Raw genomic sequence first — 20,549 nt, 5'->3', positions numbered from 1 at the left:
GAGAGTACCTGTGTTTGGTATGGTCTGATTTACTTCTGAAATAAGTCAAGTACTAATGCGAAATTTCAGTATGATGAAGCATCTTTTCTGTTTATCTTGATTCTACTGAAGTACAAATGCTGGAAGCATACACGCTCTCGTTATTTGGCAAGTATATTGGAAGCAAAAGGACAGAGAGGTTTTTTGGGCAAAGTGCGCACAAGCTAACTATTCTTAATTTGTATTTCTTTCTCACTAGCTGAGTGAATGATACATCAGAAAGTTTTACAGTACTCACCCTGAAGCATGATAGAAAATAGAGTTATTGGACGCACCTACAGATTGTGCGTATTGTGTAATGTTCTTCAATGTCTTGGGCCCATTAATGGAATAATTGTTGTGAAATACCAGCCAATCGTCCTTCTGAATACAGTGAACATAAAATTGCAATTGAAAGCTTTAGAAAATTGGAAGGTCCTACTAAAAGGCCTCATAGTGCAAAGCATTCTTATTGCACGTTCGGCACTTTGAATCTATCTATCTATCTATCTATCTATCTATCTATCTATCTATCTATCTATCTATCTATCTATCTATCTATCTATCTATCTATCTATCTATCTATCTATCTATCTATCTATCTATCTATCTATCTATCTATCTATCTATCTATCTATCTATCTATCTATGTCTCCTCCTGCGTTCAAAGAGTGCCCCGAGCTGTCTACCAACTGATTGGGCCGCTAGGTAAGGGCTCATGGTCGTGGTGATGGTATGCTCGTTCTTTGAATGGGATATTTCAGTTTACTCATGACGTGACATGTATCCATGCATAACCTGAGAAACGGGCTCCTAGGTATGCCCTCATGATGGTGGTATTGTCGTGGTCATTTCTTGACGGGACATAGAGTAAATTATGCATGACATGACATGCATGACACAGCTCGAATTGTATAGCATGATGTGGCATGCATGTCAAGTATGTTATGACGTTTATTAGATGACATATGGCATGGTTTTATGAGATTTGTGACATGGCACGTCATCCAGTTTGGTTAATAAGTATGCTCTCGAGGTCATGTTGCCGTCGTAGTTGTTCCGTTAACGAGATATACAGGGTGATTAGTGTTAATTTTTGTAGAATTTTTGTAAATCGCCTATCGCGGATAGTATAATTCTTATCCTTGAGCTGCATTATCCGAAGAAGCGGAGATTACTCCGACGAGCGAATGAAACAAGCATTCATCTAATAAAAAAATGCGATAGTGAGCTTCTCGATTGATTACTTCATGCCACATATTGGAATTTCCGCGTCGTCGCCGGTGAGTTCCCATGACGTATCCACTTGAAATGAATATCCAAGATGGCACCAGTTTGGAGATATTACCAATGTGGGACGATATACATGGGTCTTGCTGTAACTTTAGTGCTTCAATACAATAAACAGCGTTTCGGAAAATTAATAGGTGGAACAACAGTGTATTTTTATATTGAGTTTAATTGCGCACATCCCCAAACTGGTATCACTCTGTTAATTCATTCAAAATGAATACTTTGCAAACTTGCAGGATGCAATCCATAATTTATCATATAGGCCATTAAGTGATTATTTAAGAAGAATATTAATAATCATTTTTTATTGTTGAATATGTGTATCGATCTCTCGGGTGAGAAATGTCCCCCACTCTAAACATGGGCTTTATAAACTAGAAATACTTCACCTGCAACTGGCCGTTTTTAAAGATTGTGGAAATCTTACTATGGTGACGTAGTGTTAGAAAACACGCTTGATGTTTATGACACAAAACTACATGCATGATATGAATGACACATCATGGCATGCATGGTGTGCATGCATGATACAATGACTCTTGGTAACGTCTTCAGGAGTCGCAAATGACGCTGCATAACCAAGTGTCAGAGAAATGCTTCACGTAGAAATTATTTCACCGTGCCTTCCATTTGCGTATATTTTTCATACTTGGTTATTACTTTTTTTCTTGAAGTTCCCAAGAACTGCTTTACTCCTTAATATTGGTGCACTTGTGTTACGCAAAGAACCTAACGAGTTATGTTTTGTAACAAGTTATAACGAGAGATCTCTACCAATGGGAAAAAACCGTAATTGATTATTCATACAGTTCAGCAAAAAATTGCAAATATGGCCAATAAAAAGGACAACCAATACTATATTTAGTACACAGATAGTAAATAAAGTTGTATCATAAAATAATGAAGGGTAGAACAATGTAATACACTAGTAAAGTATATTAAAATACAGCCCACACCATTGGAGTGTATGTTGTTAGGAATATACTGACAAACTGCAAAATCAGATAACGCGCAGCACAAACTTTGATATGCAATGGTGAAACGAGAAGCTTTCAAACTTTTCGTCCATACCAATTATTCTAGGATAAATATTGCCAAATGAACTTGGTAATTGCCCCTTTCATTACAGATTTTGTGAGTTAAAAAGATTTCTATTTTTGTAATGATCAACGTTTACGGTGTATTAGGACGACGAAGCTGATGAAATATATTCAGTTTCATTTACAGTTTATTGTTCTTTAAGTACAATGCATTGGTAAGATAGAATATACAGGCGAGTCGATATACAGACAATATACAGTCGACAATACAGAGACAATATACAGTCGTGAAAAAACATGTAATTTTCCTTGCCCTATAATAATATTTTATACATCTTTGGCTAAGAAGGGTAATTTCGTTATGAAACTTATGAGACCTCGGGTAAACAGACATTTTGACATTAAAATTACCAGTAAACCAACACAGACACGTGACAAATTTTTCCTAATATCTATAGAACAATACGATTGCGCAGAAAAGGAATAGTTTTTGGTTGCTTTGGGCTTCGTAGAAGCTTAAGTGTGAAAACAGTACTTAAAATTACGTCGGAGCACAAATGACAAATACGTGTGCATGGCACTCGTTCAACGTTACTTACAGAGCAAGGACTTTATATTTTCTTATGAAATGATGTGAAAGAACTTATTATTATATTCAATCGATATATCTTCAACCTTTGAACTACAGAGGCCTGTCCCCAATTAGCTGTTAAAGCGGTGTAGCCTTTATTCTGCCCGATATCCTGTGCCGTCTATATGTGCCCACTTTAATCAAAAGCTTTTGTTACGTCGAAATTTATTGCAATCTTTAGTTGTAGTTTGAAATACTTTCTTGCTGATTGCGTATCAATTGAATTCCTTCTAAGTGAATCCGCCGTGGTTGTTAAGTGGTTAGGGCGTAGCGCGGATAAGCAGGAGGTCGCCTGATCAAACCCCGGCTTCGGGGACCGCATTTCAATGGGTGCGAAATGCAGACATGCCCGTAAACAGTGCTTCGGGTCGACTTCAAATAACCCGGGACGGTGAGAATTAATCCCGAGACTTCCCTTACGTGTGCCTCATATTGTATTGTATTGTAAAGTTGTATTGTCATCGTGGCATGGAAAACCGCAGAATTCGTTTATGTGCGATAATGAAATCATTATGCTTTCACGTAATACGAGTGGATGGAGCTGTTTGTTAAGGAGAAGCATCAGTTGATATTTTTAATGTAGTATTCTTAATATTACTATTATGTAACAATAAAGCAGTGCTCGTACCTTTATTTTTATACCGAATGCAATTACACAGTTTACCACGCGTTTGTTGCTGCGATTCTCGATCGGGGATTCTAAAAAGCTTTTTACACTTGAAGATCCGCATTATATATCCGCAACACAAAATGAGTTGATAGCGTCCTAAAGCTGAAGACGATATATTACCTACGCTACTAAAATATGCGATGCAGTTGCTTTAAAACTTTCTTACCAGCATTGTACTGTTGACCTTGATTTTTATCATTACTGACTGGTTATTAAAATGTTCTTGAGCCTGAAAAAGAAGAAAATATATTTTGAACAAGGAATGAAATTCTAGTTTATCATTTTCGTAAATGTTATGTAATGAACTCGTTTACATATTATAACAGCAACAAAAACGCGTCCACGTGTCTTCATTTTATTGTCGTAAAGTGTTGCTCCCTATGGCTGACTTTCGATGATGCATCTAAAGATATTGAAAACTTAGTTTTCTGGTGGTCAAATACACACTTCATGAGAACTGCCAAAAGTTGCTAATGAAGTGTCACAAGTACAATTTTAGGGACCTTTCAATTGAACTTCTTCGAAATAAATGAAGCTCTACTTGTGCTTCATATTACATCAATTAACCATTGAGTTCTGCTTCCCCTGGGAAGAGAGAAGGTTCCCGAACAACCGCGGATATCTTGAGAGCATTGATATCTTGAAGCATTGCTTTGTAGTTTGAGTAGTTCAATATATAACATTTAAAAACTCCCATTGCCCTCGTATAGCGCCGTGCTGTTGCAATAGTAAATGCAATGATAAAGAAGTGTGCTCTCAGGCCCACTTTTCTTGATGACGTTAGGCCGTCCACCGCACCACGCTGAGCGATTATCTTGTGCGGGATCAAGCCAAAGCTTTAGGGTTTGCATGTTCCATAATAGGTGGCACCTTATTGAGCATCCAATAGCAGAATAATTTGTATATTCTCAGCAAATACGGAGACAACAGCCATGTAACTCAACATTGCTGTTCTGGCGCGCCTTGAAATAAATACCAATAAACAGTACAATCTATATTTGTTTCTGTACAAAAGCTATTGCCTTTCGTGTTGACAAGCTGACAGAAAGATCACGTGCTCAAATACCCTTCTATACACAAATTTCACGGAAGAAAATTTTTAGCAGATAAGCTGCGCCTCTTATGAGCTTGCTATTATTATTAAAATGTCTCTTGCTTATCTGCGTTTTTATGTGTTACAGCTTTCACGACAAGTCAGCGGTAATTGTAAATACAAGCCTATATTACACCTTCTTTGCAGAAAACAAGCGTCTCGTAGAGCCTCCCAGCCAGAAGTCAGTAAATTTACGAAATGTTCATTAACGCTGAGAACAATGGTGCCTGCGGCGCGGTAGTCGGATGCCTACATATTTGGTATAAAATCAACGACTGGCACCGGAATCGTTGTTGGTTTCCAAACGCTGATGGTAGGCACCAATGGTTGGTGCTTGAAGAGCGCTCGTTGTTCCTGGAATTAGATCGCTCGTACTGATGCCAGTGATTCCTGTGGTTTGCCACATTAGTTCCAGTATGACACTTGACGTAAGGTGTAGAGGTAACCAAATCTGTAGAGGTTGCCAATATTGATTGCATCTGGCAATTTCGTATAGCTGTGCATGAAATATTTCGTTACGTTTGCATGCTCGGATCAACGCCCGGCACTTTTCAGAAAGACTGTCATGCGGAAAACGTTTATTATGGCGTTAGCATTCTAAGCGCCGTTCACGCACATTCCTGGCGCTGTGCTTGTGTATCTAGTCATTTTGCCCTCTACCGGGGCCACTGGGATGTTTGCGGCCGAATGGGTCGCGTATTTACTGCCGTGCCGAAGTAACAGAATTGGTCAACAACCGTAGAACCAGCCTGAGTCGCTAAGTATATGGCAATGTGCTCATAGATGCCTTTCTTCAGCGAACCTCCTTCACAGCGACATGGGTCAATCTAGTCCCGGAGTTGGCGGGTACCATTGTTCAAAGGAACACGTTTACGCTCACTTGGAGCACTAGGTATGTGTCACTCGGTCTGTGTTCGTCTTCAATGAAGCTATTTGGTGCCAAGCTCGGTTACTTCGCACTCGCCCGTAGGTCTGTGGCGCTCTTCGATAAACATCTTGGACGCCAAAGTAGGTAAATATTTGTAGCGCTAGAAATTTGCCTCTCTGCTCTGACAAAAAAAAAAGATGGCTTAAATTTCTGTGATGCTCAGCAGAATAGAACCCACACCATAAGTGATCCTCAAGGCGAGCTACCGGATGAATTCCCAGGTTGCCCCACGAATGCACGCGGTTGGTGCTTCTTTTCTGTCAACGCCTTACCGACAACGCTTTAGTGAACTGTGCAATGAATGCACTAAGTATGTGCCACTCTTTAAGAACCGCTCGCCAACTATGGTCATCACGTATTCTCCCCTGGGTGTTTGGCAAACGAACGAACAATTCTCAGTGTTCGCAGGCACCAGCGCTCCACGTTTGCTGTCTCGAAGGCCTTGAGCGGATTTCTGGGCAGTGCCACTAGATGGCGCAGCGTGCCGAGAAAAAAAAAGCGCGAGAGACGAGTTCGGCGGCCGCATGGCGCGCTTCTCAGCGCTTTCGCGAACTGGTGGGCCTCGCATTTCGGACGCCATCCGGAAGCTTCGCGGCAGCGCCACTAGATGGCGCCGAGTGCGCTTAGGAAAACGCGAAAAAGGAGTCCGGTTGGCGTACACGCCCCACACATTACGCGTTTCGACAGTGCCAATGCGTGGTGTAGCTATATTGATTTATCGCCAAACGTATTATCGCAGACAGCCGTTCTGATATAGTTGCTGGTGATCTTTTTCTTTTCTTTTTTTCTTATGGTACTCGAAACCACTACAAGCAGTGAGCGGCAGTGCAACGTCCTGGTAGCCTACTATGATCTTTGCGAAAGCGTGCAGTTGGTGCGTCGCAGATGGTGTTGCTCTCCGCCGTTCTGCGACGGCGGAACCAACGGATGGAAATGAATGACATTTTACGCCGCATTGTAGATTACGTGCGACGGCCTCTACACGCCTGACATATGGCCTCGTGTCGATGGTGTCGCCAACACCACCGACACGCTGCCACCCTCGTCGCCGTGCCATATTTTGGCTCCTAAAAAGCGTATTATTACGTTGCAATCTACAGCCTCTGTGGACCAGTACCAAACTAGAGTACACTACAAGCCTTTTATTTTCTTTTTCGTTCAATGTAGTGAAGCTAGCTGTCTTCGCGCATTGTAAGGAGCGATTTCAGCCTTCTACTCCACGCGCCATGTGCAGAGACATGCAAAACATTGCGAAAGTGACTGTATCATTCAGAATGCCGTCTCTAGAAAATTACTCTTGAATAAAATCTAACACAGCGTTAACTATAAGGTGCCTTGATGTGCTATTGTTAAGGGGTCCCTTGTGTACCCTTTTAGGGTGCACAATGGACCCTTTAGCAATAGAACTTAGCGACTGTGACATGGTATGGCGGGGTCGTCCTTACTTATGTTTTCTGTTAGCGACGCAGCAAACCACTTTGCACTGCTTAAATTGGTAAAACCAAAAAATGTTGTATATTGTCAATGTTAGTTAAAAAGACAGAATTCGTGTTGAAAATTTACTAAAGTCGAGTGTTTTTCCAGTTTTTAGATTTGCCTCGGTTACTGTCAGCTCCGCCAATTTTGCAAATATTGGAAATTACATTTTCTATTTATTTGTTTCATCTTATTTTATTCACTTATTTATTTATATTAGACATACCTGCATCACACATAATGTGTTGTTCTAGGGGGCTTTCATTAGAACACAAATTGCCGGAATTGCGCTGATAGCACATTTATCTAGTTAGTTTTCTAGGACTTCCATGGCGTACATTACAAAGACTACAGACTTAATTGGCTCGGCGATGCCGCAAGGACAGCGTTCTTCTCGGAAGAATGGCCTTCCCGGTTTTGTTATGCAACGCTGGTAGTACGCGGACGATGTGCTGAACGAACATTAAACGTCTAGCTAAAAAGGCACAGGGTGCTTCCGACACTAACAAAACAATAGCCATGCCATTTCTCAATCCCCTCTAAACCTGATGTGTGCGAAGGTGATTATAATTGAGGAAATGGCTACAGTGGTCTCAGTGTATGGCCATAGAAAAACGTTCCTGCCCGGCAGCGTAGATTAGTGGTAAATATACAACCGTTTTTAGAAGTACTAAAATTTTATTGAACTCGTTTCCTGTTTCGTGAAATTTTCGGTTCTTGAAGAGCTGTGAAAGAGGCCCATAGAAGTGCTCCGGTATCTTCGAAGTTTATTTTTTCTCTATGCATTTGAGCAGTCCATATATAACGTGCCGCACGTTCCAATATGCCACCCCAAATCCAGCGATCCAGTATCAAACGCGACATTGAGGCCATAATAGGGCATTATGCTATATTGTGCCTCCCAGTGAAATTTGTTACGGAATACGCATGTAATTATAATTCTCTCCGGTGACAATGCCCGCGGTAACTTCTTTTGTAGAATTTCTTTAGGTACTGGCTCGTAAATAAATACATATTTTGTATGTCGTGCTTTCTTATGTCATGTATATTTTTGCTGGTTGGTCATGCTCGTAATATTATCGTATCGATGGTTATACCCATAATAATTAAAGTAATATACCCCTTCCCTCCTTGACGTGCGAATCCGGACGGTTTATAAGCATATAAATATAAAATAATCAAAAATAAATCAAACAGTGAATAGCTTCTGTTTCGCGGGCTTAAACTTCATTCGCTAATGCAGGATATTAAAAAATTTTCACAGGGCACTTGACACATCTCTGGATTGACCAAAAGGACATGTCGCAAGACATAGTTCTATATACTGTTTCTGTATAAAGACTGATGCCACCATTTCTGCATCCTCCGCTCTTTGCACCACCTCAACACTTGTAAAGTGGCTATACGCGTCGGCAGTGCTAACAGCTGGCGGTATGCCATTTTGCTAACGCCAAGCTTGATGCGCGTGAGACTCTGATGACGAAATTTTGACACGCTCGTCGACCGCAATACTCATGATCCGCAACAAACCCTAAGGCGAAATGTTTCTTTCTATAACCATGCTATTTATTTTATCCTGACAGCATGGCGTGATTTCTACCCCACTGCTGCGCCAACATATCGCAAATGGCTGCCTCCACAAAAATGTGCACCAGTGAAAGAAAAAAAAGTCACAGGCCTAAATGGTACACGCAGCACAGTCACAGCGTAGGCTGGAGAAGCGGCTCCGTAGGAGCTTCATTTTCGGCACCACGCACCACAGGGTATTCGTGGCTAAGGCTCGTCGCGGTCAAGTCTCTTGGCATCGAATTCACGAGAAGGATTTAAACTGTCCGCCCAGCGTCGACAGAAAGGTGCGGCTTGTACTGCTCTCTGCACAGCGGTCTGCTGAGCTCGATGTTGTCTGGTTGCAGAAGCGCGCGTAGCTCTGCGATTCGCTTCTTCAGCAGCGGTTCGTGCCTTGTGAGGAGGCACCATAACAAGTACCAAAGAGTAAACACAGGTATGCTGACTACGTGGCACACGTATCAAAATATCCCTTGACCAGTAGTGCAGTACGTTGCTGTTGATGATGGTGGTAATAATGGCGTATTCGAAACGGGGTGGTGACAAATAGGCACTTAGCCTGCTTGAGTTAACCAGGTCCAGCTTAGCCCAGCGTGAAACTGCTACGTGTCGGGACACCTGGTGCAGTACGTTTGTGCAAAGTTTGTATCGACGCTACGTTGTACGCAGGTCACATCATGTGTTAAATGGAATGATATGATGATAACCTAGTGGCGTTTTCTTTGAATCGAGATGGTGGAAAACGGTCACCTAGCCTACCTGAAATAATCTTGTATTCCATACATGCTTTCCATTACATCAATAATAATAAATCTCAATAATCTTCATTTTCTTCCTCAAGACTTCCATATCTAGCTTGTACTACTACCTATGCAACTGCTACATGAGGTGCCTCCTGGAGTAATAAAATGCAACTGCAATGTAAAAGGGTAGCGTGTAGACGCTACGTGGCGCGCATCTCACATCGGAAAGCAAGTGGCACGATGCGATTACAATGATGATGACGACACCACCGCTAACTGAAACGGCTGTTGGTATGAGCCCATAACAGCTTACGGTGTAAAAGGAAAGTATCGTAATCGTACCTTAAGTGTTAAATTGGTTAGGTACTCCGTTATGTTTGTACCATTGACTCTTTTCTGAAATGTCTGAAAGTACTTAGTGTCGTAGAAGATACAGGCGTTTACAGTAATATTTTGCCCAATTATCGGCCGTTGATCATCTGAAAAAGAAAACTCATTTTAGTGTTAGCAACATTGTTTCTATTTTTTGAGACAACCTGTCCAACAGAAACTAGGTAAAATAACTTCATCAGCCTGCAAGAACACGTCAGTGTTAAAAAAGTGAATCCCGTAGGCACCGTTTGAACTTCATAGATATTGTAATCCATAGAAAAGACGAGGAATGCGGGAGATGGAAATTCAAGACGATGAGCAAAATGTGAACAAGGTGAATGCAGGAGCCAACGTTTCGACAAGTGGACTTGCCTTCTTCAAGGCGACGTATGCTTTCCTCGCCGCAGTATACTGTGGCGAGGAAAGCATACGTCGCCTTGAAGAAGACAAGTCCACGTGTCGAAACGTTGGCTCCTGCATTCACCTTGTTCATGTTTTGCTCATATATATTGTAAGTACGATTAAATTGCTCAGCCGTTCAATATGTGTGAAAGACACTTCATGATTTGAAGAATAGTCGCACTCCACCTAGCAATATACAGCCCCTTAGCAGAAAAGGAGGGCATCACAAATATTGTATATTATTTATATGTTCCTGCATTTTATTATTTTCTTTCTTTGCACGAGAACCATTTTGTGCCGCATTGTTTGATCACCCTTTCAGATTAGCGACAGCTCCCTCATCTTAAGCTGAGCAGCTAAACCCCTAACCCCCCCCCCCCCCGTCGTCCAGACCACTACCACGAAAAAACACATGGTTGGCTGACACATGGTGCTACGGCAATTCTCCTCACCGACGGTGAATAGCGGGCGCTATTCTTTTCAATTCTATCCCCACGCCGCTAACACACTCTCGCAAGTTGACTTGCCCACCAGCCTTACTCCCTCTCCACTTTAGAAGAATTCTACCGGTATATACTACCACGAGGAAAGCATATGTCTCCTTGAAAAAGAGAAGTCCATTTGTCGAAACGCTTCCTCCCGCATTTAGCTTGTCCTCGTTTTTCTCAACAGTATAGCATGATATGCTTTAAATTAGTCGTTCAACGCTACAGTTTTTATTTATCTATTGAGGACGCGCCATCTTAGTCATGATCGTAGTGGATTTGCCATCCTTCAGACTATATATGTATATTGTTCCTTCCTATCATGAATATTGGCCAATAGTTCCCTTAGTCTTCTATTACTGGCCCTGTTTTACTGGTCAGCTTTAAACATTGCTTACTGCTCTCTGTCGAATCAGCAATCTTCGGGCATATTAACTTTTACCTTGTGAAACGTTGCTACACCTTCTGTATGCTATCAAATACATTCCATTTCATGTTCTGAAACTTCTTATGGAGCGAGTTTAGAGTGCGTGTTATATGCACGTCTGATTTATTGTTGCACAAAGTCCATAGAATTCAGAAAAATTGTATTGATGATGGCTGCCATAGAAAGTTTTGTGGAGCTACTCAATTATAATTTTACAGCACATTACTTGAGGCAACTACAGGAGCTTAAAAATAACACGTCAGTTTTAATCATTTTCTAAAAATACTAAACCACCCCCAAAGTTTACAATTTACATAAATGTGGGAATGTTTGAGGTAATATAAAATAAAGAATTGTAGCGTGTGTGTGCGTTGTTTAGGGTTGAACTAATATAGTCAAAGCCTTGTTCTCGGCATGTATTAAAGCAGTGTATGAAACTATAAACTTTTGCCACTTTCATCGGAGAACAAACAAGAGTAGATCCTCCACATTGACAGGAACTGGAAGAAACATCACATGTGACTCATGTTAAAAATTTGATGTATATCCGGTAATTGTGTCCTTTACAATAATTACTGAATGCTCGTCTTCTTTCACTTTCTGCACATTTTATGGAGCTTGTACTATTTCCCTAGTCTCTGTGGTGAGCTAAGCGAGAAACAGTGTTTATATATCGCCTAAGTAGGAAGCATTTTAGGATTGACCAACTATAGATCTTAAGTATAGGCAAATTACCGCTTTTGTAGGAATTTAGTTGCTAAACATTGTCATGTACCATACCGATTTCTTCGCAATATTTGCCAGGGCACTATAACAATTGTACTAGGCAGTAAATTCATATTCAGTGAAAATCGTGGAAATATGTTTAATATATGTCGAAACAATCATGTTCTTGTCTTTAATAGAAGCTTTCTAACTATTTACTGAATCTTTGACTCCCTACTTTCATGATAATAATTTGTTGTTGTTTTTTTCAATTTCCCGTTTAACTAAACAAAGCTATGTTTATATGTCGCGAAGATAAGGACAACATCATGCTCATTGTTTAGACAAATGTATGATTTTATGATGTAATTCTAGCCTTCGCCATAAACTAATTACGCAAGTATTCCATAGCGTCATGAGTGTGCTTTACAGGTGATGAAAAAATGAGCCCCCTACCCTGGAATAACTACGATTGCCACCGAGAGTGAATTCAGCAAATATGATGAAACAGTACCGAAGTTTTGTGCGTGCCCCAAAGGCATATGGCGGAGGGGGGCGGTATCAAGGGAACCCCTTCAAAAAAATTTTGCAAGTGCTCTAGGCGATATATGGTCAGTAAAGGTATGTTTTGCAGTGTCTCGATGGAGCCCTAAGGTATGGGAAATTGCCATTTAGTGATAATAATGGGCACGTTATTCATTATGCTCAGAAAAATTTGAAATAGCTTGGATTATTTACGGCCTCGGCAATACATTGTGCGCTGAATTTTCCAGAGAGTATATCTTTTGGTTTTTCGGGCTCTGCCAAATTTAGCATGCAGCCTTGGAATAACAAGGCTTGCCACCAATCTCAAACACAGCACAGATTGGACAACGTGCCCATTAAATGGGCGTTTTTGCATTCAGCAGTGTACACTCATGTGCGCGCAAATCCTTAAAGTGTGCAAATAATCTACAGGCAACCAAATTTATTGCTGCAACTCCTCGAAAGATACGGCTTCGCTGGAAATTGGATGGATTCTTCAAGGTCGAACAAGCCGGCTGTTTATTCTTCGAGGACATGTGTGGCCAAGCCGCAGTGTTCTGGTGTTCTTTTTTGCCAGAGATATAAATGGATGATGAAATCTCTTGTTTATACCTGTGCGGTTATTTTCGGTTTTGGGTTCAACAGTGACAAACGCTCTCAATGCACTAGGGTACGATTTATATCGCAGAAAGTTTACGGCAAACACAATGCAATGAGCAATTTGCTTTCGCTTTTCTTTGCAGTTCTCTTCACAAGAGTGACGGGGCTGTCGCAATATGTCAGAATGTAGGTTAGCTTAATCACTCTTACCAAACTGTATCCTCACAAAGCAATGAGAACGTATACAATAGTGCATCTTTATATGGCTATATTTTGGATTTTTATGTTAAACTCTAATGTACGCAACAACTATCACCCGATTTTCAGCCTAATGATTCCCTCCTTTTTAAATATTTAGGCAATACATTTCAGCCCACTAAGGGGTTCCCTTATATCGAGATTTTGTTACACAACTTTCACTCTATTTCCTTGTAATTGTAATAGTAATTTAATTGTAAGTATTGTAATTTCGTTCTTCATATAGCGGGGCTTATTACAAGTCTCTCAAACATTTTGTAGGGACAATTAGGAAGCTGTATTTCCCGGTCCTTTTCTTCCGAAATTCATTTGGCGCTGCGTAGTCGTAGAAGCATTAGTACAGTTTGCTCATTGAGGGCTAACACGATAGAAAAGTAAATAGCAGAAACACAATGCAAAAGCCAGATCTTCAGTCACACTTCTATATATGGCCAGCAGGATAAAATAAACGAGCAGGATAAAATAACTTCAAATATAATCAGGTTAACTTCAAATGTCTTGCAATACGAAGCAGTGATTGTTTCTCACCTTCAATATTGCAGTTGCTTTTATCAAGATAAATGCACATTATTGAAACAAAAACGCTTATAAATAGTTTTCTAGGACAAAAATTGTGGAAAGCGTGTTTTCGCCGTTTTCCACAGACACTGAAACTTCAACAACAAGCTCCTAACTGTTTTGCAACAAGCTTAGTCTCTGTATACCTTACCACCCTGTATATCAATATCATAAACATTAAAAACTGCAGCTGAGCCAACGTTCCCTGCTGGCATCAGTATGCAGTGAAGCTTTCCACAGTGCATAAGGAGCCCTCAAACACATGTTTGTGTTTGTCCACTTTGAGTGCAGAGTGAAACCGAATGCTTTATGCATAAATCAAAGAATGCGATCCGCTTTTAAATCCAAAGAACGGCATTGAAGATGAAAGAGGCAAGTCTGCTTCCTGCGCCATTTGTTTAGGACAACCGACCTGCCCTTGCCGACGCAGATGCTACTCTCTAGACAGTGTCCTCTATCCCGTCTCATCGCGGCTCTACGCATCGCGGCCTTCTCGCCGTCTTCACCAGCAGCCAACGACCCGCGCGAGAAGCAGCCGCAGCAGGCAGCCACGGTCAGCAAGTGGTGCGCAGGGGGGTTCATGAAGAAAGCTTCGCTTTAAAAATCCCTAAAGGACGAATAAGGTGCAACCAGATTCAAGCTGAAGGTCTCTGCTCGAGGAACAAGGCCACTGCAGTAGTCACTACGTTTTGCGACTGCCGGTGGGAACAAAGATAACATGGGCGGTTTCGACGCGAAATGTTCCCAGGGAAAATCGTAGACGTACGTACTGCGTCTGAATCGGCATGATGAGTACCACTGTGAACAGCAACTCCATAAAGTGATGTCAAAGTCATGAAACCAAACGCCTGATTAAGTGTTTGTTACAAAACACCTGCGCGCTCATAATAGCAATGAACAGCATTCCCAAGCCAAGGTTCAGTGAGAAGACCAATTGTTGGTGGCTGCGCTTCGCAAGTGGTGAAGCGTCCGCTGCAGCTAAGCACAAGCCGCAGTAAATGCTTAGTTCTGGCCGGATTGGCCTACTTGTGCACTTTTCGCAGCAATCAATGCTAGTGCCGAAGCGCCCAGGGAGCTGCTTAGGTTGAGAACCTGTAGACATCTGGAAGACGTACGCCTTACAAAGGTGTCGCTCGTCTAACGTTCTTGCATGCGGTCGGGTCTACCATGAACAATCTAGCCAGTAAATTATGGTATCATTGCAGAGTTCCATGGGGGGCGGGCAACTCATGCAGCAGGGGAAGTGGGTGAACTATGCACCCATACAACGAGTAAATCCTTCTAAGACAGCGGCCGCTGTAAAACAAAATAGAAGACTGGCGCGAGAAGACTAGCCGTAATTCGAAGCCAAGACTTCTCTACTAGATCTAACAGATGAAATCGAAGGGTTTCTTCAGTGGTTCTTTAGTGGTTCTTCTCTAGTGCCCTGAATAGTCTTAATTCCTAGAGTCATGACGGAGATAATGGCTAAATGCTGAACCAGTGAGGCCAATACCTGTTCTGGTGAGGAAATGCCTTGCTGCAGGTCTATGAACCTTCTTAATTTAGCTGAACTTGCACTCGTATAGCCCCACCGGTTGCCTTTACCTTTTCTTGTAAATTTCAGGTTCTATCTGAAGGCTGGAAATGTAGTTGCCTAAAAAGCATTCGAAGTTAATGGCTCGATTTGTTAAATTCAATGTTGTACCTCCCCAGTATGCCACGAAACTACTCATTTGCTCACTGATTTAGAGAGGATTGAACAAGACCTGGAGAACATTCGGCAAAAGCTGCGAAACCTTGACGGGCACCTTACTACTATCTATGAAAAGAAATATAAACAGTCATTGCATTGTAGCGGTATTCACCCATGGGATCGAAACATGAAGGTGAACATATTCGTGGGGGTCCGGCTAAGAAACCGGGATTCTTTTAATAAATGTCATGCATTTATTTATGTATTACAAAGAAACTTTATCACCTTCAATGTACTCTCCATTACCTTTCATACATTTCTCCAACCTGTGATTCTAACCTACGAAGCATTTTTCAAACTTGTCTGTTTTGATAGCGTCATAACTGCTCTCTCGTTGTTTTTTCTTGCGTCACCTCTTCTACGTCACGTATTCCTACTCCTTTCATATTCTTCTTCATTCAAGGAAACAAAGAAAGGTCGCAAGGAGTGCGATCAAGTAAGTGGCGCCAGCATTTGACCTCGCTCTATGCGTCTTTTTTTTTCTCAAATGAAGATCATGAATGGAGTGCGATTTCGTGACGTAGAAAAGGTGAGGGAGAAAACGAGAGAGCAGCTATTAGGCCATCAAATTAGACGAGTTTCAAAAATGTTTAGAAGAATGTAATCGCACTTTTGACTAATGTATTAAGTCTAATAGACGGTAATATGTAGGTTATAAGGCTGCTTTGTAAGAAATAAATAAGTACATGGTTTATAAGAAGAATTCCGGTTACTTTTCGGTACCCCCTTGAATGCCCGAGGAACTACGACCATGCAACATGCGATGGAACAAAGTATGTTAGGAATAACGTTCATAAATTGTAAAAGGGTAGTATCGAAGAAATGGGGATAGGCTATATTCTAGTTCACATTAGGAAGCAATAATTGAGTTGGATATCGCATGCAATGAATGAATGAATGTGTGTGGTTTAGTGGCGCAAGGGCCAGATATGGCCAAAGAGCGCCAAGACAGTGTTAGTGACTTCGCGGTGGAATGATGAGTTCTGTGACGAAGATGTGACTTGGCTGTAAAGTGGCCTAAAATAGTCGCTGTAAAGTGCTTAAAGTCTACGTGGTATAAAATTATGGCGATGACTTGTGACGAATACTATGAAGATTAAAATCCATAGTAGAAGAATGATGCAAAATATAAAATATATAAGATCGTAAAATTACATGGAGCACTGCTGCCTCGCCAGAGCCCTTGAAACACTAGGGCCTAGAGGCATGTGCTATACTAAACAGCTATCGCAGCGGCATCCTCTGAAGAGAGGACCCGCTACGAACATGTGGGGCTAAAAACATGCGAGACAACATCTTTCAGAAAACTTAGGACTGCGTTGGTGTCAAATAAAGGTTCTGGGCCGAGTAGCATTACGGGATGTAGGGGGATGTGCTGCCGGTATGCTAGGGAAAAATGTTTCCTTCTTTCAGATTCGGCTGCCCGACACTCCAGGAGGACGTGGAGGACGGTCAGCCTCTCCCCGCATCTACCACAGGTTGGAGGATCATTTCCAGTGAGCAGAAAGTTATGCGTGCCAAACGTGTGTCCTATTCTGAGGAGACAGAATAGGACATCTGTTCGCCGTGATTTTGTTACGGAGGGCCAAGAAACTAACTGTGGCTTTATTACTTGCAGTTTATTATTTACTTCTGCGTCCCACATACGTTGCCAGTGGTTTCGCAGTTTTCTTCTTAAGAAAGGCTTCAGGTCTGTGACAGGGACCGAAGCAGTAGGACTAACTGCATGCAATGAAATGGATGTGGCCATCTGGTCCGCTAGTACGTTTCCCTCAATGCCCCTATGCCCAGGCACCCAGCATACAATCACATGTTGGTTGGATATATATGCTTTACACAGTACGGAGTAGAGTTCGTTAATTACCGGATTTTTGTGGTTACAGAATGACATCAAGGCCTTCACAACACTAAGGGAGTCCGTATATATAATTGATTTCTGGAGGTTTGATTTCTTTATATGCTTTACAACCGACAAGAGTGCGTAGGCCTCAGCCGTAAAGATACTGGTTTCCGGATGTAGTACGTCGGATTCCGAGAAGGATGGACCGACGGCTGCATAGGACACCCCGTCGCGTGACTTCGATGCATCTGTGTAGAACTCAGTGCAGGAATATTTGTACTGGAGTTCCCGGAAATGCATTTGGATTTCTATCTCAGGAGCATGCTTTGTCACTTGCACAAAAGATATATCGCATTGTATGAGCTGCCACTCCTAAGGAGGTAGCAGCTTCGCTGGATGTATTAGGCGGAGCTCGAGGAGTGGGACATGCATTTGATCACTAAGCTCCCTCACACGCAGCGAGAAAGGCTGTCTTACGGAGGGACGATTATGAAAGAGTGTAGCATATGTCATATCGTTAACGGTATTGAAACATGGATGTTGAGGGTTAGAGTGGACTTTCAGGAAATATGTTTGGCTGATGTATGTTCTCTGCAGATGTAGTGACCACTCATTTGATTCTGCATATAAACTTTCGATGGGACTTGTTCTGAAAGCTCCAGTGGCCAGTCGGATTCCTAGATGGTGGACCGGATCTAGCATCTTTAGCGCGCTCGGGGCTGCAGAATGATAGATCACGGCACCATAGTCCAACCGTGATCGAATGAGGCTCTTGTAAAGGTTCATTAAACATTTCCTGTCGCTGCCCCATGTTGTGAGGGATAGCATTTTAAGTAAGTTCATTGTTTTTAAGCATTTGGCCTTGAGGTACTTTATGTATGGAATAAAGGTTAATTTCGAATCAAGTATGATGCCTAAGAACTTGTGTTCTTTGTTCACAGGAATTTGCTGGCCATACATTACGATACTGGGTTCTGCAGTAAGCCCTCTCTTTCTTGTGAAAAGCACACAAGAACTTTTGTTGGGGTTAACTTTAAATCCGTTTTCTTCTGCCCATTTGGACACTTTGTTCAAGCCCTGTTGAACTTGCCTCTCACATACAGTAAGGTTGCAGGATTTGAAACCTATCTGTATGTCGTCTACGTAAACAGAATAAAAAATGGCTGGCGGTAATGAAGCACGAAGGGTGTTCATTTTCACGATGAAGAGAGTGCAGCTGAGTACACCTCCTTGAGGTACACCAGTTTCCTGTATAAAAGGTCGCGACAATACATTGCCGACTTTCACGCGGAATGTACGGTCGGACAAATAGCTTTCTATTAGCACGAGCATATTGCCACGGATGCCAATTCCCGACAAGTCTCTCAAGATTCCATAGCGCCACGTAGTGTCGTACGCCTTCTCCATATCGAGGAATACGGATAGGAAATATTGTTTATGTAGAAAGGCGTCGCGAATGTTTCCCTCAATGCGCACAAGGTGATCGGTTGTGGACCGCCCTTCTCTGAAGCCACACTGAAAGGGATCGAGGATATTGTTGAGTTCAAGGAAATGTACTAGTCTGCGGTTAACCATTTTTTCAAAAAGCTTACAAAGACAATTTGTAAGAGCTATCGGACGGTAGCTTGCCGCCAAGGAAGGGTCTTTACCGTGCTTAAGAACAGGGACCACAATCGCTTCTTTCCATGTGGATGGGAGGTATCCCGTAGCCCAAATAACGTTGAAGAGCGTGAGTAGTGTAAGTTTGGTGTCAGTGTGTAAGTTTCTGATCATTTCGTACATGACTCTATCAGGTCCCGGTGCAGAGCTTTTGCATGTGGTCAAAGCAGCTCTCAACTCTGCAGTACTGAACGGCCGGTTATAAGGTTCATTTTGTCTGGATTTTTGTATTATTGGCTTACATTCTTCTATTTGTTTGTATTTCAAAAATGATTGCGAATAGTGGTTTGAACTCGACACGCTCTCAAAGTGTTCTCCAAGTGTGTCCGCCTGATCTTTCAGTGTTTCACCTTGTGTGTTCACCAAAGGGAGTGAATATGTTTGTCGCCCTTTTATCCTATTGACCCTGTTCCAGACTTTGGTCTCATCTGTATAGGAGTTGATACCAGATAAAAACTTCTGCCAACTCTCTCTTCTGGCTTGTCGGCGGGTTCGCCTGCCTTGGGATCTTACTTTTTTAAAATTGATAAGATTCTCCGCAGTGGGGGAGGCGCGTAGCATCCCCCACGCTTTGTTCTGTTTCCTACGAGCAATCCTACAATCGTCGTTCCACCACGGGACACGCCGTTTGCATGCCAATCCATTTACTTGTGATATACATTTAGTTGCGGCATCTATTATGAAGGCTGTAAAATATTCCACGGCAGCATCAATTCCTAACGAGGACATGTCATACCATGATATACTGGTTAAGTTTTGGAATTTCTCCCAGTCTGCTGTCTCAGTCTTCCACCTAGGAGCCTGTGGTGGATATTCGTCTTCTTTAAGTGTTCTTAATAGTACGGGGAAGTGGTCGCTTCCGTAGGGATCGCTGGTAACTTCCCATTCTAGTTCAGGCAGTATGGACGGAGAAACTATGCTCAGATCAATTGAAGAAAAAGTATTGTTTGCAAGACAGTAATATGTGGGTTTCTTCTTATTGAGAAGGCACGCACCAGAAGAGAAAAGGAACTGTTCAATAAGACGACCTCGCGAATCTATACGAGAGTCGCCCCACAGAGAGCTGTGCGCATTTAAATCGCCAAGAACAACGTAAGGTTCTGGCAATTGATCAATAAAGGATTGGAATTCGTGCTTCGTTAATTTGTAATGTGGGGGTATGTAAAGAGAGCTAATGGTGATGAGTTTGTTTAGGAGTACAGCTCGAACCGCCACTGCTTCGAGAGGCGTTTGTAGCTGTAAAAGTTGACATGCAATGCTCTTATGGATAGCAATGGCAACACCGCCCGATGATGGACAGCACCATCGCGATCTTTGCGAAATGTTATATACTGTCGGAGAAAGTTTGTGTGTTTGGGTTTTCAGTTTGTTTCTTGTAAACACAGCACTTTGGGATTGTGTTTGTGGATTAGTTCTTGAACATCGTCAAGGTTTCTAAGGAGACCTCTGACGTTCCACTGAATTATCTGTGTATCCATATTGGAGGTCAATAGGTGCTGTGTTTACGGAAACGGAATAGATGCCT

The 20,549-nt window shown here is 42.0% G+C and overlaps 1 protein-coding gene across 1 annotated transcript in view; it reads right to left on the bottom strand.

The window, feature by feature from the left end:
- Positions 1 to 254: 254 nt before the first annotated feature.
- Positions 255 to 20,549, bottom strand: part of LOC142563240 (uncharacterized) — a 93,747-nt gene continuing 73,452 nt past the window's right edge. The window contains exons 4-5 of the mRNA XM_075673792.1: positions 388 to 402; positions 255 to 278 (exon numbers count right to left, since the gene is read on the bottom strand). Coding sequence (XP_075529907.1) covers positions 255 to 278; positions 388 to 402 — 39 coding nt within the window. The remainder of the gene's footprint in view (positions 279 to 387; positions 403 to 20,549) is intronic.

This window comes from Dermacentor variabilis, chromosome 11 (assembly GCF_050947875.1).
Source record: "Dermacentor variabilis isolate Ectoservices chromosome 11, ASM5094787v1, whole genome shotgun sequence".
NCBI classification, from domain to species: Eukaryota; Metazoa; Arthropoda; class Arachnida; order Ixodida; family Ixodidae; genus Dermacentor; species Dermacentor variabilis.
This window is presented reverse-complemented; position numbering and strand designations above follow the sequence as displayed.